We start from the raw sequence: 26,208 nt of genomic DNA, 5'->3' as shown, positions 1-26,208 counted from the left end.
TCTCTCACCCAAGTACTAATTGTGGGGAACCCTGCTCAGGCTTCCAAGCTCTGACGAGACTGGGCTAATCTATAATGATCCAAAGCAAGACTACATGCTACAGTTTTAATCCAATATTTAAAAATCAGTGGAACAAATTGACAGGAGAACACAGAAGTGAATATAGGTTAACTGCACTGTTATAGCCACTCTGTTCAGAAAATTCTGAGGACAGTTAGGCACATTTTGTTGTGGTGACCTATACTGCCATAAATATATATTATGGAGCTTGAACACCCCATGAACACTGGCTGTACCTACCGGCAAGAGCTTCCTAGTTACAGATTCTGAATCTTGCCATGGATTCAGGCATAGCCAAGAAACTACATGCAAGACTGAAAGACAGAAATACAACCTGAGAAGAACGACACAACTCCATCTTCCCAGCTTTTTGTTAACTGTACCTTTGTGTGTGGGGAGGGGAAGTTTTACCACATTTCAATTCAAAGTTGGTAGCTACTAGGAACCAAACAGAATTGTTTTGGGGGAGCTGAATAAAGTCCATAATCGATCCCTCTTCCCCTACACAAAAAGCTGTCCAATTCTCAAACAGTACCAATCTCAATCCACGTAAAGGTACTAGAATTCTAGTAAAAAAGGTAAAGGCAGTTCCCTGTGCAAGCACCAGTCATTTTTTACTCTGGGGTGATGTTGCTTTCACAACATTTTCACCACAGACTTTTTTTGGGGTGGTTTGCCATTGCTTTCTCCAGTCATCTACACTTTCCCCCCAGCAAGCTGGGTACTCATTTTACCGACCTCAGAAAGATGGAAGGCTGAGTCAACCTTAAGCCAGCTACCTGAACCCAGCTTCCGCTGGGATCGAACTCAGGTCGTGAGCAGAGAGCTCAGACTGCAGTACTGCAGCTTTACTGCTCTGTGCTACGGGGCTAGTAGAGAGCTGTAATTCTTTAGCAGTCCTCTCAGTTCATACAGATGCAAAGTAATTAATAGTTTACCTCAAAATGCCAATTACCGGAAGACAGCAATAAGCAACGACTTTGGCTTCTACGCCTCCACTGCTGGCCTTCTACCACACTTTGCCGGCCACAATGGGAAACAGGATGCTGGACTATGCAGACTATTGGTCTGATCCCATAAGGCTCTTATTATGCTCTTCCCTTGCTACTTAATCATAATGCATTTTCCATCCCTCTCACATCACAACATGAACAGATATAGGTAAAGACAAGCAAAAAGATGGACTGAAATGATGCCCTGATCTGAGTAGCCCAGGCAAGCCCAATCTCATCAGATCTTGGAAGCTAAACAGAGATGACTCTAAGAGTACTTGGAAGGAATTGCTTCCTTTTTGCCATTGCCTTCCCCAGTCATCTACACTTTCCCCCCAGCAAGCTGGGTACTCATTTTACCAACCTCAGAAGGATGGAAGGCTGAGTCAACCCTAAGCTGGCTACCTGAACCCAGCTTCCACTGGGATCGAACTCCAAGGAATAAGAGAGCTGGGACCACAGAGGCAGACAGCAAGCCACCTCTCTGAACGTCCTCGCCTCCCAGTCCCACTAAGGGTCGCCAGAAGTCAGCCATGATTTCTGAAAAAAGCTTGTCTTGTTTTTTTCTGAACAAAGCTTATCTTTCTAAGATTAACTCAAAATCTGTTTCAAATCCTTAACTTGACTGGGCTTTAAAAACTGCGTGAGTGGAGACAAGTATCTCTTGAATAAATGTTTTTATTCTAGGTAATCACAGCAGAGTCAAGAAATTAGAACACCTATACATAATTTATTTGAGTAGTATCCAAACGAACAAGTCAGAAAAAAAAATTATTAACACCTCCTGATATTTATGAACATCTGAAGGTGTTTAAACAGAACTTAAATCAGTAAATACATACCTGCTCATTCCAGCTGGAAACTACTGTAGGAGTCACAGTACATACCATACTGCTGAATTACGCTCAGTTCAGAAAGAATGAACAGGCTTCTAGTACGCTATTCACAGGGGAATTAATCTGCACTGGCCCCTGGTAAATGAATGAGAGTTATGCAAGAGCACAACAACTATGCTTCTCCAGTACTCTCATTCATTTTGGTGGTGCATGTGCCAAAGTACCTTGTGGATATTTCTTAAAACTCTTCACTGGACCTCACTGCAGAAGGTCTGCAGTTAATGGAAGAGCTTCATTTCTAAAGCGTATCATTTCCGTGGAAACCAAACAATAATCTTCCTGTTTCACTGCATGAGAAACCTAATAAAAGGCACATAACAGAACTCTTCCAGCATCCAGAGATTTGATGTGAAATGAATGCAAGCCTGCATTTTACAAATAAGGGAGACGAGTGAGTGCAAAATTATTATTTGGTAAATAAAGATTTCTTCCATACATTCAAGGGAGGGGCAAGAGATACATTGACCAGCAAAAATTCAGGCTTCCAAAAGCAACCATCTGAAAAATGCTAATCTTTGCTCATAAGACATAATTTACTGCTTATCTCTTATGTAAGCAGTCACCAAGGGCATCTCATAATCATTTAGAAAGAGTTAAAATATAATCCATAAATACCCAGCAGATGCATTGCTTTTCAGTTCATGTGATTTTTATTCTTTTTCTTGGATAATTTCACCTTTGGTTTACCAGGCTCTCCAACACAATATCAACTTGCTCTAAACCAGCTTTATTCCAAAATGAACCCTGCTGATGTTAATGGACTTTACTTATAAGGGCAACCTCTTAAATTACTATGCAAAACATGACAAAACGAATCCAACTTGAATTTTTAGAATATTGCTATTGTTGAAGCATTTTCATATCAATTTTTGGAAAAGAAGCATGCATCATGTCTCTCACCCTCTCCACCAATTTTCTAATTACACTGAAACAGATTTGTTTTTGCTGAATTTTCTGTCCCTTCAGCGAACAAGATGAAGGATGTTTTTCAGATATTCAGAGCACAGATTTGTTTAAAAATAAAACTTTCACATTTTAGATTCCATGCAAATCAATGCTGGTAAACTCACAAACCCTTCACATTTCTTAACAAGACAATCATCTTTTTTATAACAATGAACATTTTCTTCTCTCCTAACCATTTATATGCTGATTTTGACTATCAAGTCCTCAGACCAGTTTGCAAGACTAGGGGGAAAAGTATTAGCCCTCATTGCTGAGTGAATACTTTAGCCCCTCCTCACAACTTGAGAGGGCCTGAAAATGCCCTGAGGGCCAACCTGAGAGAAGCTAGGTGCTGCTTGGCCTTTGATGGTACAATGGCAGCTTCTCAGATGGGTTCCTGAGGGCCAGGACTAGCTATTCTGTCTCCAGGAAACCTGTTTGGCTAGTCCATAATGTTTAGGAGACCTTGATATTTTATGACTGCACTGGTACTTTAAATGCGGTGCATTAAGGTCAAGGCAAGCCCCTCCCCCCCGCCATAAATCTTTTCTGAAAAATGGGGTTTCAGGAGAGTTTTAAAGATACTGTGGACTGCCAAAAAGAAAACAAAGCAGGTTCTAGGTCAAATCAAGTCTGAAATTTCCCTAGAAACTAAAATGTTTGAACTGAGGCTGTTGTACTTTGGTCATATTACAAGACGACAATAGTCACTAGAAAAGGAGAACAATGCTAGGGAAAGCTGAAGACAGCAGGAAAAGGAGACGACCCAATGTGAGATAACTGACTGTCATCTCCTTCCATCTTTCTCTTACTTCCTTCTGCATCACAGCATCCTTTGCCAGGCTTGGTGTAGTGGTTAAGTGCGTGGACTCTTATGTGGGAGAACTGAGTTTGATTCCCCATTCCTCCACTTACACCTGCTGGAATGGCCTTGGGTTAGCCATAGCTCTGGCAGAGGTTGTCCTTGAAACGGCAGCTGCTGTGAGAGCCCTCTTAGCCCCACCCACCTCACAGGGTGTCTGTTGAGGGGGGAGAAGATATAGGAGATTGTAAGCCGCTCTGAGTTCAGAGAAAAGGACGGGGTATAAATGCAATTCTTCTTCTCCTTGCTCAATCGCACAGGAGCTACAGAGCAAAGCCTCTTATGTACAAAAGCTCACAATGCCCAGCCATTTCATGTTTTCTCCTGGGTCTTAAGCTCAAAGTGCCATCAAACCTTAGGCTCAAAGCATTGCCCATAAGATTTCTGTAATGAATGTCAATAAATCAAAAGTAGGCTTGCAACTTACAGACGCATACCTGAATAACACCTGAACAGCATACTCAGATTGCTACAGCACAGACATTGTCTCCAGAATTTGTCAAAATAATTGAGAGCAAGAAGTGGGTGTCAGTTATCTGAAACTGTTAAGTATGCAAAATATTGCAAAAGTGCTATTCTTTTAAGAATGTTTTATGCTTTAAAAAAATCTTTAGTCATGTTTGTCTGTTTCCTTTCTAAAGTTTATCTCTTCTACATGGCATTTACATTTTTGACATACATGGCCCAGCCTAACAAGGGTTCATTTATGTTGGATCTGGCCCTCATAACAAATAAGTTTGACACTCCTGGTATAAGCCAATATTCTCCTGGGATGGATTAGCTCCAGACCTTTGGTTTTCTCCCAACTGGCTTCATTTACTTGAACCAAATGAAGCTGATTTATGCAAATTCAAACCACCGGTCTATCTAGGCCAATATTCCCTATGGCTCTCCAAGATTTCACACTGCCTCATCCTGAATGTCAACCGGAGATTCCAGGAAGTGAGCCTGGGGAAACTTTTGCGTACAAACTCTCCATCATGGAGCCATGGCCCCCACCCAAGCCATCTGGATTGTTTTATTAAACCACCGAAACAGTCACTGTTACCCACAAGGTCTCCTACTACAGCACACACCATCCATATTGTTACTGATGAGTCATTGCACACACACAGGTGACATGGATCAGTCAAATCATATATTACATAGCTTGGAACTGCAGAAAGTCTGTTCACCAGCATACTCCTGCAGCCAGGCTTTCAGGGGGCATAGCTCAGTGGTGCTGGAAATATGTATCTGTTTTGTATGTCCTTTACAATGTTCTAAAGTTTCAATCATTATAGGGTTAACACTGTGCATGATTCCCTATTGTCTGCATGACCTAGGAAGAAGATGCTGACTGCTGTCAATCAAGGTCTAGCAGCAGGAAAACCTGTTTTGTTTGTTTGGTCAGTTAGTCAGGTGACTTCCTTTGTTCAGGCAGAGAGGTCAAGAAGAAGGATGAAGTGGTCTCCATTAAGCACATTATTTTCTAGTGTAAGAATGGAGTTCTATAGTGTTTGTTATTTTCACCTGCCAGTACCCTTTCCTTGTAGAAATAAATATGTTTTTCATGTTAAATGCCTCTCAATAATTATTTGATCCAGTGGTCCATTGCACTGTTTTAGATAAAGAAATAGAATTTCAAACAGAATTCCCTAACAAAAATTGGTAGCGGAGGATGGTTCTTGGTTTTTGCCATCAAACTGGTAGTTTATAGCATGGACAATTTTTTGAACTCTGAATGATTTTTTTAATCTGGATTGCCTTTGAGAGCATTTAGAAAGCAATGCTGCTATGTTGTGCAGACAAGCCTCAATTTTAAAATGATTTTTTCTCTTGCCATTACTGAGAGTGTTCTGACTTAAATAAGCTTTGAATTCAGATTGTATCGATCTGGAAACACTGCTACTTTTGTCTAAAAGCCTCAGATGTGCTAGAAAGAGAATTTTTGGAGCTTTTTAACCCTTTTTTATGGATTATGTCAGAGACCTTGAAAGAGCCTTGCTGCAACCATGCGCACACATTCAGCTGCCTTTTCTCTCCAGTGAGGAAGGAAGAATCTTGAACCCAGAGAGAGGAGTCACTGGATCTTCTGTTTCCACATCTTCAGGAACAGCCACTGCAAATCTTGGTTTTGGTACCAGTGATAGGACTTAGTACCCTTAAGTTAACTAAGAATAATTTCTCATTCTGGCTCTCACTCCTAACGCAAAGACTTGAGATTTATGGAGCTAAAAGAGTTTTGTCTGAAAATCCCCCTGAGAATGAGCAAGAAAAATCAAATTTTAAATGGCTAGATGGTTTTGCAAAAACTCTCATTTTAGAATCTATAAAATCCAGCATATGAAATTGCTGGATTGCACAACCTTAAAACTGCAAAAGAAAGAAAATGCAGTACAGCCTGTCCAAAGGACGCACCACGCCGAGCACAAACGTCTAATGCGTAGTGCGTGGCAAACGTAGATGGAGAAGATCAGACCGCAGCAGTACAGATGTCTTCCATCGGGACGCCCTTGCAGAAGGCTGATGATGTGGAGACCGCTTGAGTGGAATGAGCTCGTAATCGTTCAGGTACAGGCTGCTTAGCCAGTCGGTAGCATTAAGTAATGGCAGCCACAATCCATTTTGAAAATCTCTGTGTTGAGATTTTGTGACCTTGGTTGTGGGTTCCATATGCTACAAAAAGTCTATTGTCATTGCTGAAGGGATGTGTCCACTCAATGTAGAAAGCAAGGGCCCTGCGTACGTCCAAGTTGTGTAGGGTCCGTTGACCAGCGTCAACAGGACTTTGAAAAAAGGAAGGTAACGTGAACGGTTTTCCTGTGTGAAACAGTGGGACAACTTTAGGTAGAACAGAAGGGTCAGGGCATAATATTACTATATCATGATGGAAGATAGTATAAGGAGGATCTGCTCTGAAAGCACAAATGTCACTGACTCTTCTGCCAGATGTGAGTGCCACCAACAATGCCGGCTTCCAAGACAAAAGGTGCAAGGGGATAGACGCCATTGGCTCAAAGGGCGGTTTCATAAGTTGGCTCAGCACAAGAGATAAACTCCAAGTGGGATGTAATTGACGGATTAGAGGTTGAAGATGCAAGATCCCTTTTAGGAAGGCCTTAGTCGCAGAGTGGGAGAAAACGGTGCACCCTTCAATGTGTGGATGGAAGTCTGAAATGGCCTCCAAACGCACTTTCAAAGAAGAGTAGGTTAGCCCTGAGTTAGAGAGAGACAATGTGTAAGTCAAGATCTGGGCTATAATAGAAAGCTCAGGGTGAAAGTTATGTAGAGCAGCATATGCCGAGAAACGTTTCTATTTCAGGGAATAGTGGAAGGTTTTCTGGCATTAAGCATAACATAGCGAACGTCCGAAGGAAAATTCAAACATTGATTTTCCAGGCAGTCAGTCTTAGAAGTCCTGGATTGAGGTGCAGGACTTTGCCTTCCTGTTGGGAGATTAAATCCTGGACTTGGGAAAACAGAAGAATATGCTGTTCGAAAGGAGGAGGAGAGTGGTGAAGCAAAGTTGACGGGGCTACCACAGGGTAATCAGAATGCAGTTGGTCCAATCTAGCTTGATTTTTTGCAACGTTCTTGTGATGAGAGGAATCGGTGGAAATGAATAATGCAGTGATCCTGACCACAGACGGAGGACAGCGTCCCCCGTGGATTGCAAAAATGCGGGCACTGGGCGTTGTGTGCAGAGGCAAAGACGTCTATTTCCGGGACCCAGAATATTTCGAAGACTGTCTGAAGGTATTGATGGTTGAGTGTCCATTCGTGGTCGTTGACGAGGTGGTGACTTAGTGCATCCGCTTGAACATTCTGGATTCCCGACAGATGTACAACTGTCAGAAATATGCTGTGAACAATGTTCCAATGCCATTGGGATAGGGCTCGTTTGCACAAGCGGACAGAGGCAGTGCCTCCCTGATGATTGATATAAAAGACAGTGGCTACATTGTCCGAAGTGACCTGAATGTGTTGGCCATGAAGAGATGGTAGAAAGAACCTTAGAGCTCTGTGGACCACCAAGAGGTCCAGGCCGTTGATATGGAGGGATTTCTCATCTGTCCACTGGCCCTGAACTGTAAGCATTCCGAAGTGGGCCCCCCATCCCCACTTCGAGGCGTCGGTCGTAACAATCTCATCCGGAGGTGACCATACAAACGGCATTCCTGTCAGAAGATGGCGTTCCAACGTCCACCATTCCAAGGATGGGATAATGTGGGATGGAACAGTGAGTAGTGTCATTTGGTGTTGCTGATGTGGATGGAATGTTCAGATGAACCACAGTTGAAGAGGGCGCATGTGGAGTCTTGCGAAACAGAGGACATGTTCGCCATGAGACCCAGCATTTGTTGGGAAATGAATGCTGTCTGAGTACGGTGCATGATGATAGTACAAGCCAGGGATTGAATGTGGCGCACTCTGTCCATCGGGAGGTAGGCCTTGTGTGATAGTGTTGACAGGCGTGCCCCTATAAACTGAATGTCCTGTGTAGGGATTAGGTTGAATTTTGTTAGATTGACCTGAAGACCTAGCGAAGACAGGAGAGGCAAAATGGTAGAGATGTCCTTTTGTAGTTGCTCCTTGGTTTGAGCTACAACCAGATTTTTTTTGTTGGCGAAGCACAGCTGCCGCCACTGCCATGCACTTTGTGAAGACCCTCGGTGCTGTTGATAAGCCAAAGGGGAGGGAGCGGAACTGATAGTGTTGGTCCCCAACGGCAAACCTGAGGAATCTTCTGTGACGATGATTGATGGTGAGGTGGAAGTAGGCGTCTTGAAGGTCTATCGACGCCATCCAGGCCTGCTCTGGAATCAGTGGTAGAATGGACTGCAGAGTAATCATGCGGAATTTTTTGTAACAAATGTGTTGGTTGAGTTTGCGAAGATCTAGTATAGGGTGTTGGCCTCCAACCCTTTTTGGAACCAGGAAGTAGCGGGAGTAGAACCCTGTGTGATGGAACTGCGGTGGAACTGGTTCTATAGCCACCTTGTCCAGCAAGGTGGCAATCTCTTTCTGGAGAGAGAGGGATGGGGGAGTACTTATGAATCTGTGGAACTTCAGGGTCAAATCGAACTCTATGGTGTAGCCCCTGTGGATGATTGCCAGGACCCATGAATCTGATGTTATAGATTCCCACATGGGGTAGAACGGACATAGTCTGGTGCTGTCTGAGTGATGTTGTGATCGGCTGAGAGGTGGTAGAAGAGAGTCAAAGAGACTGTTTTGAAGCCGGGGCCATCTTCTTTGTGGTTTGAGGACAGGCTCTTTGATGGAATGGCTGTTTAGCTGGAGGAGCCTTGCATTTCCAGAAATCAGCTTGTCGAGGTGAGTGGGGACACTTATAGTATGATGGTTTCCAGACTCTCAGACGGTTGGGTTGAGATTGTTGTTGGTTAACTCCCAACCTCTTAGCCCTTTTCCTACTGTCATCAACAGTGGTCAAAATATCGTCAGTAGAGGCATTAAAGAGGCCTTGACTGTCGAAGGGTAGGTCCTCAATTTTGAACTTAATGTCAGGTTGCAGTGAAGAGGAATGGAGCCAAGCATGACAGCGTAGAGCAATAGAGGTGGCCATGCTCCTGGATGAGCAAGCCACTGCATGACGCATTGAATTGATCTGTTGTTTGCTCACCCAGGAGAGCTCCTATAGGATGTGTGATGCCTGCTTCTGTGCTGTATCAGATAAGGAACAGATCATGTTGTTAAGTTGAGACATCAAATTAAAAGAGTAGGCCAAAAATAAGCTAAATAATTGTGAATCTTTGAAGTAGTCGTGGCGAGGGAGTAGATTTTCCTCCCTAATGTGTCCTAATGTGTTCTTTCCTTCCTTTTCAGGTGGAACCGGATGGCGTGTCTGCTTAAGATTTTGATGATGAATGCACGATCATGGAATTAGGTGCCGGGTGGTTAAACAAAAATTTAGAATCTGGGGCATGAATCTTGTAAAGAGACATAGTCCTCTTGGATGTAGGTGAGACAGATGTGGGCTTATCCCACGCCTCTTTTAAGCCCTCCAAATGGACAGGAAGTATAGGAAGAAAAGAGCCTGCCAGCAGGTCTGCATGAACTAAGTCATGGACTACATCTGACACTCTAGGTAAGTCAGTGGTAAGTTTGATGTTGAGGGCATTAGCTATGTTGGTAAGTAAATCCAAGTAGGCCTTGGATCCTTCTGACAGTGAGAGGTCGGCCGGCTTGGTGATGTCAGAGACTGGAGAGGGCGGTACGGAGGCCGTTGACTGGGACGAGTCCGAATGCTCGGCTTCAGATTCTTCAGGAGCATCAATGGGTGTATCAATGGGAGTCGTATAGGTGGACTTAGTAGGGATAGACAAAGGTTTAGTAGGCAAGGAAGGTTGTTCAGGCTGTTGTTTCAAAGAGATTGAACAAACTGAAGTAGACCTGGCTGGTGATAGGTTTTGACACTAAACTATAATGCCTGGGACGATGGTAAGGACTTCCATGGGATCTGGTAAAAGAAATATCTTCACGGTACCAAGGTCGATAGGTGTCTTCGTGGTATCGAGGCTCTCGGTAGGAAGGTTGATAAGCCATCTCACAGTACCGAGGCTGGATTGGTTCTTCACGGTACCGATACCAATGTGAATCGGAAGAAGGTGACCTGTAGTATCGTCAGTATCTGCGAGGGGATGGTGACCTTGAACGTGATGGGCTATAATAATAATAGCGCTCCCTGTGATGACGTGGGGATTGTTCAGCCAGAACTTGAGTGGACGGCTCCCTGGGAGTCAAAGGCTCTCATCGGAGTGGAGACACTGGAGAGACTGTCTGCTGCTTGCGAGGCATGGAAATTTCCCTAAAGGAGTGTGCTCCCAATAGTTTAGCTCGCTGACTCCGATGGCGCACTGATTCAGGCGATTCGGTGTCTAAAATGTGTTCTGGTAGGGACCCGTGAACCGATGGAGATCGAGATTGGATATGGACGACCCTAGCAGCTTCAATGTCGATGGGTGTAGAGATCTCTGGTGAAGTCGGTGCCATCAGCATTGAAGTCGAAGTAGAAACAGTCAGGTGCAGTGCCGAAGTCATGGCGGGAGACTTAGAATCCGAAGACCGATGATCCGTCTTCGGCTTCGATCTCGGGGATGTCGAATCCGAGATGTTTCTAGAAGTCGATTCCATGCGGTGCTTCTTCCTGGAATCGTCAGACTTCTTGGAGTGTTTCCTGGACTTATGCTTTCTGGGAACCAATGCCACGGAAGCTGCCAGTCGAGCTACGTCCCCTTGTACAGTTAGGGTAGATGGCGAAGATTGGGATCCCGAAGCTTGGGACATTAAAGGCCATAGGGATGACTCAAAAAGATGGCTTTTGAGTCTAGCCGCATGACTAGTGGGCATTTGATGAAATTGCTCGTGGGCACTCAATGAAATTGCTAGCAGACAGGTTAAAACGGATAAAAGGAAGTACTTCTTCACCCAAAGGGTGATTAACATGTGGAATTCACTGCCACAGGAGGTGGCGGCAGCCACAAGCATAGCCACCTTCAAGAGGGGTTTAGATAAAAATATGGAGCAGAGGTCCATCAGTGGCTATTAGCCACAGTGTGTGCGTGTGTGTGTTGTGTGTGTGTGTGTATATATTTATAATTTTTTTTTTGCCACTGTGTGAGACAGAGTGTTGGACTGGATGGGCCATTGGCCTGATCTAACATGGCTTCTCTTATGTTCTTATGATTTTTCCTAGCCTGTTTCCCAAATTGGTTGCAGTGAAGGCAAGTACCCGTTCTATGGGTCTCCCCCAGACAGAAAAGGCATGAAGAATGTCCGTCTGTTGATGGAATCTTGACCCCGCACCGGACACACTTCTTAAAAGTAATTTTGGTATCTTTCCTTTCCATCCGCCCCGGGGGGGGGAAGGGGAAGAGGGAAATAGGAAAGAAGATAAAGATTCTTTTTTTTTTTTTTACGATACCGGAGTGACAAAGTAGTGAGGGACGAAGAGAAAACGGTGAAACGCAGAGGTAAAACAGTGAGATTGCAGAGAAGGAGACTCAGCGAGGTAGGTGTATCCCGGATGGCGGTAAAGAAGAAACTGAGTGGGTGGAGCCCCCTCCTCTCGTTCTAGGCATGCGCAGTGGATGCCTCCTCCCCAGACCGGGAGAGAGTGCATGCCAAAATTAACGCATAGATTGCTTTGAATTCTCCGAGGTCGGGTTCGATCCAGGCGGATAACCCATGTGTGGAACTGCACAGACACCACGATGAAGATAGTTGGTTACCTGTAGTGATCACTGGTGAACTGGCAGGTTTACCTTCTGAAGACTTTACTGAACCGGAAGGGGAAATGGGGACCGCACCGCAGGGAACGACAGAACCTCCACTCGTTTTAAGACGATCAGAAAGGGCAACCACCACAGAAATATGGATACTGTGACACTGTGAGATCTATAGAGACTGTGAAACCTAAAGAGGAACCCAAGAGCTGGAAACAAGTATGCGATTTACGTAATGAAGAAAAGAAGAAATGGATTCAAGCAATAGAACAAGAGATACTATCCATTTATGAAAAAGATGTATGGACTCTTACAAAGCTATCTGCAGGAAGAAAGCCTGTTGGATGCAAATGGGTCTACAAAATAAAGTACAAAGATGATAGAACTATAGACTTGTACAAAGCAAGGCTAGTAGCCAAAGGATATGCACAAGAATTTGGAACTGATTATTCAGAGACTTTTGCACCAGTTATCAATCTCTCTCTCTCTCTCTCTCTCGGCTTGGCTTCGCGAACGAAGATTTAAGAAGGGTGCAATAGTCCACGTTTGCTGCAGGCTTGCTGGTGGCTGACAAGACCAATGTGGGACAGGCAGGTCCGGCCACAGCGGCTGCAGGGAAAAGTCTGATTTAGGGTTGGTCCTGTAGCAGTGCGATTCTTCCTCAATCTCCTTTTGTTTATTTTTCGACCGCAAGTAAGGATGCCCGTTGACCGCGGCTAGCCAACTGGGGTGGGGGAGACGAGCTTTGTTTAGGCCACCTTTTCTAGGCCCCTCTCCGTGTGGAGCAAGCAGTGCTGTCCCTAGATAAGGCTGCTTGGTCGTTCAGGGTGCTGCCGAAAGATGCTTTCGTCTCCAGGTTAGCATCAGGCGACCAATATCCTGAACCGCCTACATGCAGGATCGGGACTGCGGCTTCCAGTGGCACCTTCCACCTGCCGTTTCGCCCCTTGCCTATCGCTGCAGGACTTGATGCGTTGTGGGTTGTGTGTGTGGATATGCCCTTCAGGCCTGCGCAGAGGAATTTTTTAGGTGAAGCGCAGTGTGCGCGGTACTGGCTCCACCCTTTCACCTGGGGGTCATCTGCCATGGCCCAGTAAGCCGGGACGCCGGCAGTGAGTCCTCCAGGTGGTGGGTGTTACATTAACGAGCTCTATCTGCCCGGGTTTGATGTTAGAGTTTTCCTTCTCTTAGGCTGACGAGGTTGGTGGGCCCAGCCTACCCATCCGGTTATACCGCCGGACACTTCGGTCGCACCATGACGTAGCAAACTCTGTGAAAACGGGGGGGGACCAGCGAGAAGGTGTTGCTACGGATGCAGTAATGCAGGAGAGGCCATTGCAGTGACCATCTGCCAGGCATAGCCAGACAGTGACCACGCGGCGTTCACTACACCGGGAGAGGAGAGGCTATGTATTGCGCATGCACTTTCCCTAGTGCTACACTTAAAACACTACTGAGTGTAGCATCATCTAGAAATAAGCTCATAGAGCACCTAGACATTAAGACAGCGTTTCTTAATGGTGAGTTATCAGAGGAAATCTATATGGAAATACCTGAAGGTTTTCAAGTCCCTGGCAAAAGGAACTATGTTTTCAAACTCAACAAAGGACTGTATGGTTTGAAACAAGCTGCAAAAAGTTGGTATGACAAAATAATTGGACTACACAGCAACAAGGATTTGAGCAAGGGAAAGCTGAACCCTGCATGTACACTAGACTCAAAGATGGAGAATATCAATACATTCTGTTTACGTTGACAATTTAGTTGTGAGCTGCAAGAACAAAGAGGACATTAAAGACATTGTTGAAAAGCTGAACAAAGAGTTCGAAGTCAAAAGACTTGGAGATATTAAACACTATCTAGGAATACAGATTGAGAGACTCGAGGATGGAATCTTTCAACTGTGCCAAAGACGAAAGATTATGGATTTTATAGAATCTCTTGGCATGAGAGACTGTAAAGAATCTAAGATACCTCTTGAACCTGCATACCTGAGAGCTCAGGATGGTCAGCCACTCAAAGACATTGGAGAGTACAGAGAAGCTATAGTAAAACTCCTGTACCTGAGTAAAACTACTAGACCTGATATTACAGCTGCTGTTGGAATATTGAGCAGAAAAGTAAGTTTGCCTAATCACCATGATTGGAATGCAGTAAAGAAACTTGCCAGATACTTAAAAGGGACTATGGACTTAAGACTGATAACTGAACCTTCTGAGAATCCCAGACTAGTTGGATACATGGATGCCAACTACGCAGAAGAATCGTGCAATTACAGATCAACCAGTGGATACTTGTTCTTCTATGGAAATGGATTTGTAGAATGGACTACCAAAAAACAGACTATAGTGGCACAATCTACAGCAGAAGCTGAGTGTATGTCAGCAGCCAGTGCCTGCAGTGAACTTGAATGGATTTTTCATCTGCTGAAAGACTTCAAGATAAAAGAACATGTACCTATTGTAATGCTTGAAGATAATCAAGCTTGTGTTGCTATATGTAAAGGGGGAAGTAGAACAGGCAGAAGTAGATCTATTGCTATTAAATGTGAGCTAGTGAAAGATTTACACCAGAAGGGGCTGATTAAGATAGAATATTGTTGTACAGAAGCTATGGTAGCTGATATACTTACAAAGCCATTACCTTGTGCTAGATTTGAACGTTTACGTGAAATGATGAATCTAGTAGATGTGAATGTTACAGTGAATAATGAGTAATGACTATTGAATGTATAATGACTTTGACATTAGACATTGAGAAGGGGTGTTGGAAATATGTATCTGTTTTGTATGTCCTTTACAATGTTCTAAAGTTCCAGTCATTATAGGGTTAACACTGTGCCTGATTCCTTATTATCTGCATGACCTAGGAAGATGATACTGGCTGCTGTCAATCAAGGTCTAGCAGCAGGAAAACCTGTTTTGTTTGTTTGGTCAGTTAGTCAGGTGACTTCCTTTGTTCAGGCAGAGAGGTCAAGAAGCAGGTGGAAGTGGTCTCCATTAAGCACATGATCTTCTAGTGTAAGCATGTAGTTCTATAGTGTTTGTTATTTTCACCTCCCAGTACCCTTTCCCTATAGAAATAAATATGGTTTTGCTTTTTCATGTTAGATGCCTCTCAATGATTATTTGATCCAGTGATCCATCGCACTTTTTGAGATAAAGAAACAGAATTTCAAACAGAATTTCCTAACAAGTAGGACAGCTTTGGATACAGAGAGGTCCTTAGTTCCATCCTTGGCATCTCAAGTCCAAATGAAATCTCAGTTAATGGGGCTAGGAAAGACCCCTGCCACAGTATCTGACGAAGGAAGCTTTGACTCTCGAAAGCTCATCTCCTGGAAATCTCATCGGTCTCTACGCTGCTGCTGGGCTTGGCAACGTCTCCTCTCCTGCCTTCCTTCCCCCTTCCAAAAAGGGAGAGAAGGATTCAGAAGCAGACACAAAATTGCACATTGGCCACTTGGGCAACATACATACTCAGCTTCTCAACGCGTCAGAAATCCATCTTAGTCCACTTCCTTGTGTCCTCCACAAAATGAATTACAAGTAAAGCTCTCAAAAAATTATGCCTTGAAACCTGCACACTTGCGCACCATTTTTCTTTTCGCTCTGGAGAGTTAACAGCAGATGGCATGAGCAAAGAATGGTAAAATGACAATGGCTAACCTGCAGACGTGCATACAAAGCAGTTTTCTGAAGTAAAGAAATACCTTAATTATTTTAAGTGCCTGCATGTATTTTTCCCCCCTCCCGAGGCAGGGCAAAGGAAGGGGCAGGAGAGATGAAAAACATTCAGCTGGATAAATGACAATCAGATGCAGGTAAGCAGCTCTGCAACGTGATTCGTGTAAAAGGATATTTCGCCTCCCTACCTCTCATATATCTTTTAAGATATATTAAAAGGCACAGATTCAGATCTAAATATCCTCCTGGACAAGCAGAACATGCTTCTGTTCTTGCAAGTGGTGCGCGTGCGCACCAGTGCTGCCAATTCCCGCTCCTGGTTGCAGTCCTCTATGTCCCTCACACCGTTTTGGAAGGTTTGAGGATCTTCCACAGCAGCTTGTGATGTAGTTCAGAGTAGAATTACACATGGAATTCACTGCCACAGAAGATGGTGGCAGCCGCAAGCATAGCTTCAAGAGGGGATTGGATAAACATATGGAGCAGAGGTCCTTCAGTGGTTATTAGCCACAAAGTATTGTTGGAACTCTCTGTCTGGAGCAGTGATGCTCTGTATTCTTGATGCTTGGGGGGGGGGGGTGCAGTGGGAGGGCTTCTAGTGTCATGGCCCCATGGATAGACCTCCTGATGGTGCCTGGTTTTTTGAGGCCATTGTGTGACACGGAGTGTTGGACTAGATGGGCCATTGGCCTGATACAGCATGGCTTCTCTTATGTTCTTATGGTGGTAGAAAGTGCCATCAACTCGCAGCTGATTTATGGCAACTCCTCAGGGGTTTTCAAGATAAGAGACATTCTGAGGTAGCTTGCCATGGCCTGCCTTAGCAACTCTGCTTCCTTGGTGGTCTCCTATCCAAGTACTACAAAGCCATATATACTTACAAAGCCATTACCTTGTGCTAGATTTGAACAGGGCCATCCAGGTCAGGGCAGCTGAGGGAGGGGAGCAAATCATGAGTGAAAGGCTTCTGCCCATGCAAGTGACCCAACTACAACTTTGCTCTGTGTATCTAATACATAATGGCAGAGAGGCATTAAGAGAAGCTCTCTCTGCTCAGTTTCAAGAATGTAATCTCATTCTTCGTCTTTAAAGCTGGACTTTTGTCTAATTTAGTTGCCTAAAAAGCTCAAGCGATAAACTAAACATACTCTTTCTTCCCTCATACAAAGATTAGGGATGAACTCAGATTTGTGAAAATAATGCTTCCCCTCCTGTCGTGCCTGTTCAAGATTCGAGCAGTTCAGAGCATGGCTGTATTTTCAAGAGCACGTGGGTCTGCTGCCTTACAGGCAGCAGCTAAGGCTAGGAATACTCGTCTTTCCCCAGTTACATCTGATAAACCAGCTGCGCCTCTTCATAGAAAGACAAAGATCTTGCCACAAGCATCACTGCTTTTGTAACCTTGGGGATAAGCTCCAACAGTAGCAGCACAGGGCTGCACTCTTAAGGCCATTCAGAAGCTTTAACTGGTGCTAAATGCTGCAGCGCGCTACATCCTGAGTATTTTGCTTCTGTTCCTAGGTGGGGCAATCACCAGATTCCTGACAAATGGAAACCTGGCTCTGATTTCTCACTCTGAAATGTTTTGTTTGTGGTTTATTTAGAACACTTATTCAGTTTTCTTATGCTCAAAAGTTTATGTAAGACAGAAAAAAACCACTGTAAATTAGAAGTACCATCTCTAGCTACTGGGGCTTTTTTTTGAGCAGGAATGCCCAGGAACGCAGTTCCAGATCGCTTGACATCAGGGGTGTGGCCTGATATGCAAATGAGTTCCTACTGGGCTTTTTCTACAAAAAAAGACCTGTTAGGTATACAAAAGCTTACCTGACCAGACACACCAAAGTTTCACTGGAATTTTTAAAAAGTCTTGCTACCTTTTCAAAACATGGAAAAAGAGAAACACCATCCAGCCTCAGTTTGGAGGTCATTCCATGACACTGGGTGTGACCCATCTCTAGTACACATTTCAAACTAATTCAGTTAGGTACACAGAAGAAGACTTGATCTGCCAAGCAATAACAACACGGTGACTTAGAGAGAAAGAGGAGAGTTTTCTAAGGGGACTGATGACACCTAATCCCAAATGTATGAATGACTTCATGAGGAGGCTTTATACAAATGCCTGAACAGCACTGATGACCACACCAGATGACCACAGCACTGATGACCACACCTATGAAAACATTACATGCCAGTCTTCCCAGATTCAAGCTAACATTGACTATACGTCTCTGGCCCCTAACACCAAAAACAACCAATGCTGGACTGACTACAGGGCACACCAAGCCATCAGTCACAGTGAATCATGGCCATTAGAATTCTCCAACCTCCACTGTAAGGTAAATAGCAGACTGTATACTTGCTGAACAACCACAACAAATACTTGAACAAGTAAGTCATAGAGGCCCTGCTTGTGTTCCCCAACACCAAACAGCAAAGGAGTTATTTATCAACTTGGCATTTGACAGGACAAAGAAGGAAGAAGAATTGAGAGCTACAGAACCTAGATTAGCCCTCAGCTAGGTCAGATATCAGATCAAAATAGAATCCTTACATACACTTTTATTTATATATTTATGCTGTTTATAGTCCACCTTTCCTTACTTGGGCTCAAGGCAGATTACAGAGTGTCAATCGAAGGATGGGACATTCAATAAACAATGCAAGGGATTAGGGTTGTAGAACCAACCAGAAGTCTAAAAACAGAATTGAAGTGAAGCAAAAGTATTAACATGACATATGAAATGATGCAAAATTCCATAGAGGATCCTAGTTTCAACAAGCTATACACAGTAGTATAGGCCACAATCCCTACTAATTTTTTTAAAGTAACTCTGAGAATCATTTAGTACAGTGCAAGTCTATTGCTCGACTAATTAAGTTTTGCATAGTTTTCAGGAAGCATTCCTATCATCCCAAGGCAGGCCGTTCCACAAGTTGGGGGCCACAACAGAGAAGGCATGTGTACGGGCAGTTGTTGATTTTACCCATTTGCAGGTTGTCATCTGCAGAAGACCCTGCTCCAATAAGCACAGCTATTGTGGCAGAGCACGGAGGGAGAGGCAGTCTCATAGATTTAAGGGTACATGAAGGGTTTTGCATGTGATGACTAATACTTTACACTGAGGCCAGTTCCACACTAGACCTTTAATCCTGGTTCAGTCCTGTCCCCAAACTGACATTTTACACTAGAATAATAGAAAGCAAAGTTATGAGTCTATGATTCCAATGTAGAATATCCGTTGGAGACAGGGTTGAACCAGAATTAAAGCTCCAGTGCAGAATTTCAGTGAGTCTGGTAACTGATGGTTTGCCTACATGAAGGGAATAATAAGAATGCTCCATCTAGCTCCTGGTAATAGCCAATAATAGCATACACACAGAAGCTGCTGTAAACAGAATTAGATGCTTAATCTAGGGGTGGGTACACAGTGGACCAGGGATCTAATTTTTGCACAGACTAGGGGTAGGTTTGTGGTCTGTTTGCCTAGGGGTAGGTTTGTGGTCCATGCATTTCCCCTTTTGATGGACCACACACAGACTCCCATTTTGATTTGCTTTTGGTCAATTGGGGCAGTCTGTGAGCCAGACAACTTGGCGCCAAGGCAACTTGATGGGATGTTCTTCTACAGCCCTTCTGCAGTTGCGGAGTGGCAGAGGGATTGGGCAAGTGAACTGAAGTCATTTAAAATTTAAATGCAGGGTGCCACTCAACACAATCTCCCCTTTTTGTACATGGACCTTAGGATCTCCCATTTCCCCAAAGCCAATCTGCACACATGGACGGCAAGTAGAGGGGCATCACAGGGAGGTCTGCTGCCAGTTTGATGCCTCTAGCTGGCAGGGGGCCTTTGACACATTCCTCCTCATTTGCACACGGAACCTAAGATCTCCCCCTTCCCCAAAGCCAACCTGAACAAAAGTTGGAGGGCGAGTCGAGGGGCATCTCAAAGAGGTCCACTGTCAGTTTGGTGTCTCTAGCTGGCAGGGGGAGGTGTTTGACAGCTGGCAGGGGGCCTTTGACACATTCCTCCTCATTTGCATGTGGACCCTAGGATCTCCCTCTTCCCCAAAGCCAATCTGCACACAACTTGGAAGGCAAGTAGAGGGGCATCCCGGAGAGGTCCACTGTGAGTTTGATGGCTCTAGCTTGCAGGGGGTCTGTTTGACATACTCCTGAACCTGCACTTTCCTAGGGGCACCCACTTTAGAAGGCATAACTCAGCCCTCCCCCCCCAAATCCCACCTTCACCAAACTTGGTGGGCACATAGAGAACAGTCAGCTGGAGACTCCCTGCAAGTCTGGCATCTCTAGACCACAGGGGGCCCTTTTACCACATCCAGAAGTCACAAACCTAATTAATGGGCCAATCTGTTAAACTAGAAGGTCTATAGATCATGAGCCCATATGAACCTCCATTTTGTGTCCATGTCTATCCCTAATCTAGAAGGTATCTGAGGGACAGCAGCACTCCAGAGTCTCAGCCAGATGTCATTCATATCAACTACTACTCGATCTCTTTATCTGGATAATTTTTCCATATGCAAAGGAGATGCTATGCCACTGAGCCATGGCTCCAACCTTATTTTCTATCCACCATACCCCACCACTTCCATGTGGATTCTGAGTAAGTATGCCCCATTCTTGTTCCCCTTGTAGTGCCTCTGTCATGGGTGCTGGGGACCCTGCAGAAGAAACCGAGCCTGCAGAGCCTGCAGAAGGAACTGTGCCCCTGCCACCTGCACCAGTGCCCCTGCCTCCTGCTGAAGAAGATCCAAGCCCCCCTGCCTCGCCCTCTCGGGTGGCTCGTGTGCGTGACCGCCTTCGTCAGGACCTCAGGGATCGGAGGAGGGCGGCACGCTCACAAGCAAGACGCTCCCTGAGCCCTGAGTGGTGAAAGGATTCTGGCCCTTCTAAGTGTGAGGATGCTTAAGTTTCGGCAGGATCCTGGCTGCTGCTCTGAGACAGCAATTAGCCCAAATGAGCAACAGGCAGCAGAGGGCTATATAGCTGTGGGCTTTGGGAGGAGGCTTTGTGGAAGCAACTAGTCACATACCTGACATCCTAGCATCCACTCCGGCTCTTGACTTTGGCTTTTGGATTCCTGACTTTGGCTTGGACCTCTGGACCCCCTGACTTCGGCTTCTGAACCTCTGACCTGTGATACCTGGATTACGATTCTGTTTTGGCGCCTTGGACCCTCCTTGCTCACGAGTTGCCGACCTTGGACTGCCCCTGGACTTTGCCTGACTCAGCCCCAGCTCGTGACAGCCTCCACCTTGGCTCATTTACAGCTAGGTATCTATACTGCGAGGGCCATACCCAATGGTTTGTGCCCTCTAGTTGTAGTTCATCAGCTCTACTTTGGTGATTGCACTTCACTCTACCCAAAAGAGATTGCCCCAGAACAGCTGAAAGAGCTATTTCCACTTCTTGCTTACATCAGAGGAGAGCACCAGTCACTACAGCTTAGTATAAAAATGCAGGCATTAAAGAGACATTTCTCTCTTTGGGTGAGATTTGCCACCATGCATATTTGCCACCTCAGCAATTCCATGATGGTTTCCCCACATCTGTTTAGCCTGTGGTAATTAAGGCATTTGCATTATACTCCTGGGGACGAAGGCTCTCGGGATCAGCTGGCCAATGAGTTTCGATTTCAAGTCATCTGAAAAAATGGAGACTCTCTAGTCATCCATGTCTATGGTTTTCCTTTCAAAGTACTGACTTTTTCCATTTTCTTTAGGAAGTTTGCAATGACTCATGGGATAATTCCTCCAGAGTTCCTACACTATGCAATGCAATTAATGCTTGCTTGCCACAAATGTTGATCATTGCACTCTGGCCTAACATCAGATCCCCTACCAAGAATACGGTGAGTATATTGCCTAGCCTTAGCATAGCTCATGAATTCATTGGCAGGTGGATTTGTTTCCTGCTTCGGGCTTGGCTTCTTCTTTCAATGATAGCAGTGCTCTATATTTACTAGCTTAAACAGGTAGAAACATGCCAGCCCCATACACATAATAAAGGTAAAGGCAGTCCCCTGTACAAGCACCAGTCATTTCTGACTCTGGGGTGATGTCGCATCACAACAGACTTTTTATGGGGTGGTTTGCCATTGCTTTCCTCAATCATCTACACTTTCCCTCCAGCAAGCTGGGTACTTATTTTACCGACCTTGGAAGGATGGAAAGCTGAGTCAACCTTGAGCTGGCTACCTGAACCCGGCTTTCACCGGGATCGAACTCAAATCAAATTTGCCAGTCAGTAGGATCCAAAACAAAAAATATTCTTAGGGTGTTGGGTGAATCCAAACCTTAATCCATCTCTCCTCCACTCTAGGGTCTGTATCAAAACAAAAAGCAGTTTGGGCAAAATAAAAGCTGCTGGTTTTGCGAAATCAGATATTTTCTTATACTGGCAAGTGGTGGGGGGGATCCTTTCCCCATCGCATCCTTACCTTATCCTGGCCACAAATGAACCAGTTTTGTAATCCTTTATTCTTTCTGTCTTTATAATACAGCGCTACAATTCTTGCAAAATCCATAGCTTCAGCAAACTAGACATTAAATTCTACTTGTGTTTACTGCAAACTGCTCATATTTAATCCTGTGTTGCACATTTAAAATGCTTTTAAAGCTTCTGAAGTCATTAAAATAATTTATTAGATCTGCAATTTGGCAAAGGAGGAAAAATACTAACAGTTGCTGAATAAACAGTTACCCTATTTGAAAATTAGACTTACCCTATTTGAAAATATAATTTTATTTGTTTTCCTATCTTATAGAAACCTGAATTGCTCTTCATTTATATTTTATTACTCATGCAGCACACATTTTAATGAATACAAAGAAAAGCTTCTTCAATGTCTTCCCATTAGACCTGAAATGCAGTTTTAGATGTGGGAGTTCAGCCCACCTTTCCCATTTACTTAGTAGAACTTTCAGTGTCTTCATTGTTAACCAATGCAAAAGACAGCAAATTCTGCAAATACAAGTAGTTCCTTGAGCCTGAAATAATTATTCTGCCAATAAATAAAATGTAGGATGACGTACAATGACAATGTAACAGATGCAAGAGTTTTATTTTTAAAAATCAGAAAATTAAGAGAAAACATTACAAAAACAAGAGCCCCCCACAAACTTGATCCCCAAATTCTCCACACACAGACTTTTATTTTTACCTGAAACAGCTGAGGCAGTGCTTTTATTGTTAAACAGAACCATATACCCAGCTTACAAGGAAGCAAGTCTCTCCACTGTGGTTTATCTAGTAACCTACAGAGAGGGGGAGGAAAAAAAAGTTTTCAGGATCTTTTTAAAAATGTTGCATAGATTCCCACAGAAGTCTATACAACCAGGAATGTAAAGTGCTAAGTATGTATCAATCCATCATGGGGATATATAAATATTTTCACATACAAAAAATATTCACCAAGAATATTTTACCCTGCCAATGCAGCCTAGAAACAGAGAGGGAGAGAATAAATACCTTCTTATAATCTTTCTAGATAGCCTTCTCTAAACACAGGCTTGTCTGCACCTCACAAAATAAATCCCTCAGCCTTCTTGAGGGCTTTAGCTACGGGGGGAAAAAGTCTAACCACCACCACAAAGCAGTCACAAGCGCTGACAACCAGATATGAAGACTGCAGCATAAACAAACCAATACATAAAAATTAATGTCATTTGCAGTTCACTGAAGCATTACTCACTGATGTCATCAGAACAGAAGACAGGCAGAATGGTCTCTGATCTCCATCCTGCATTGATCCAGTTCATGCCCCTGCTGTGTGAACTATTTAAACCCTTTATTTCTTCCTATGAATCAATAGAAGAAACGGCGGTATCTTTTGCAGTACTCTGAACTTCACTATCATGTCCTCCCCCATATTGTTTCTTAGCTTTAAAAAAAATGCCCATGCAACCAGGAAGCAGACTTTGGGGAAAGAATGCTTTTTGTTTCTAAGCTGATAAAAGACTCAACCAAAACTCTGGCTAATATATAATATAAAATAAACTCTACTGTAAGCATCCTTCATTCCAGCAGAAACCTCTCTTTTTTTAGGGGACAGCGTTAAAATCTTTCCCTAAAATTGATGAACAAACCACACCTGTCATTTGTATTAATTCTATGCAAGCTTCCTTGTTTGCCCCGACAAACTACATCCTCATTTTACGCCACTCAGTTGCACCAATGACTCATAAACCATTAGAAGTAATGACTATGAAATAACTAAAATACACAATATGCACCTCACCACTGTACAGCTTCTTTTCAAGAAGGAGCACAAGGTGCTATTTTATGTTTTTGCATGCCAAGAACTATTCCCTTCAATACAAGAAGTGACTCTACTACAAAAACATTCTTTGTACATTCCCACCTTTCATTCTTGTCTCCACCAAGTTTCACTTCGTCCAAATTCTTCCCTCCGGTCCTTTTCTTTTTCTCCCTCTTTTTTCTGCTAAGCAGTTCATCCTCAAAAGGGAAAAAAACCAAACCCATTGTTAGATGTTATCATCAACATATGTTCTGCAAAGGTTAGTGAGATTCTTCAATTAAGGATAACAGGACAGTATTTATGCAAATGTTCTGGGGAGGCTACATGATTAAGAAAAATCATCTCTCTTTAACAATAAGTGTTGCCATGGCATCCATTCCTTAAACACACATGAAGTCCTGCCAGTCGTGTGTATCGCCATAGCAATCAAAGTTTTCCTTAAAAGAAATAAGCATTTCAACTTACTTCTTTTCATATTTAACAACTTTCATTAAGACAACTTTGAAAATATATATATAAACACATTCTAAAGGCAGGAGCACTGCATTATAAGTTTTTGGTATTGAAATAAAAATGTTTTACTGTTTTCTGGTAGACAAGGAAGTAACAAAACATTTAACCATCTCTCTGCTTCTGTCATTTTTCCCCCCATTCAAACCCTGGAACATTTATCATGTTTGAAAGGCACTTCAATTTGGGAGGTGGGGAAGGGAACCTCCATTAAGACATTAAAAGCCAAAGTGAGTATAATTTCAAAACATCATGACCAAGGATGGGGGGGGGGGCAGGGGAAGAATCCAAAACTCCCAAGGAAGAGTTCATTTAGATTCTAGTAGTGATTTTGCAAAGTGATTTTATCAGCTTATCTGATTGCATCAGTTTTTTTAAAGTTTGCATTTTATTTATAAAATCTTATAACCGTTTAAAAGGCAGCAATTTAAGTATTTACAACAACAAAAAATCTTGAGTTGTTTCCTTTGTATTCAACACATTTTTGAATTACTGTATTTACCTGAAAAGAAGAATAGGTTTTTACCTGTACGTGCCATTAAGAAAAAGAACAGGCCATCTTAAATCTGCCTGTAGATTATAATTACATACAGTAATAAAAACCTGATGCGTATAACTCTTTTTTTTTTAGCAGGTCCATCTTCCTTTGGGGTAAATATAGTAGAAAATTAATCTGTAGTGGCAAAATTGCGTGCATGCACTTACACACACAAATACTTAGGCACAGGATGAAGAGCAAAGAATTCAGAAACCTTCTCACATCTGGGGTGATTTTAGAGAAAGGTCATTTCCAATGCTTACCAGTTGTTTTTCCAGGTAGATTGACCAAACTACACCATAATGACCCACTGTGAGGATAATGAACAGCAACAATGCCAATTCAGCATTGCTCATTTTCCTCACTCGCCTGTAGTAGAATACAGGCTGCCGCCAATCTGGTAGCCCATTAATCAGAATATCATCATACCTACAGTGGCAAAAAACAAACAAGTTTTCATGAAGCCTTCAAAATAAATATATTTTGCCTTAAAAAAAAAAAAGAATTTAGAATAATCTTTTTTAAAAAACCAAACACACACCTCCCATTGCATTTCTGTAAACATTTCCTCTAAGTTGCTGGGACAGAAGAAATTCAAAGCATCATCTTGTAGAAATGTTCTCCAGCGACTGCATTAAAAATGGTAAATCTGCTGTTCTTACAGCTCCCCCAATTGATTAACTTGAGAAATGTTTTCCCCCCTCCTCTACAATGAACCATATGTTCAACCTACCTGTCAATCACTGGTCAAGTTTCCAGAATAAAAGAATTACAAAGGGATGATTGAAAGCAGGGTGGGAATGACAACCAAACGCACTCACTTCCTACTATTCCTTAATTTATAAACAACAACAAACCATGTACCCTCACAGCACAACGAGAGGTTCTATATTTGCTGTTTTAGTCAACTTTTTATCTTGATACCAAGAGTAATTTTTTTTAAAAGGTTGATATTTATAGCCAATGGAAGTCTGGAATTCAGGATATCTTTTAAGACTGTTACTTGAAATATTTTTTACCACTGCTTTTTTTAATATGGTGACACACCTTCCTTGTTGGTTGCTTCTGTGCTTTTATATAATATAAAGCTATATATAGGTCAGTTCTCTCTATATTGACTCTTTCTCATTGTCACCTTACTGATTCATTGGGGAGGAAGAAACTCGCCATTTTTTACCCGTAAAAATAGCTGGGTTTGATCAC

The 26,208-nt window shown here is 43.3% G+C and overlaps 1 protein-coding gene across 2 annotated transcripts in view; it reads right to left on the bottom strand.

The window, feature by feature from the left end:
- DNAJC1 (DnaJ heat shock protein family (Hsp40) member C1) overlaps positions 1-26,208 on the bottom strand; it is a 127,942-nt gene that overhangs the window by 59,975 nt on the left and 41,759 nt on the right. For both annotated transcript variants that reach the window (XM_060248384.1, XM_060248385.1), the window contains exons 4-6: positions 25,269-25,434; positions 24,060-24,154; positions 22,860-22,953 (exon numbers count right to left, since the gene is read on the bottom strand). In XM_060248384.1, the coding sequence (XP_060104367.1) occupies positions 22,860-22,953; positions 24,060-24,154; positions 25,269-25,434 (355 nt within the window). The remainder of the gene's footprint in view (positions 1-22,859; positions 22,954-24,059; positions 24,155-25,268; positions 25,435-26,208) is intronic.

This window comes from Heteronotia binoei, chromosome 10 (genome assembly GCF_032191835.1).
Source record: "Heteronotia binoei isolate CCM8104 ecotype False Entrance Well chromosome 10, APGP_CSIRO_Hbin_v1, whole genome shotgun sequence".
Taxonomy (NCBI): Eukaryota; Metazoa; Chordata; class Lepidosauria; order Squamata; family Gekkonidae; genus Heteronotia; species Heteronotia binoei.
Note: the sequence above shows the minus strand (reverse complement) of the source record. Positions and strands in the feature narration are given on the sequence as shown.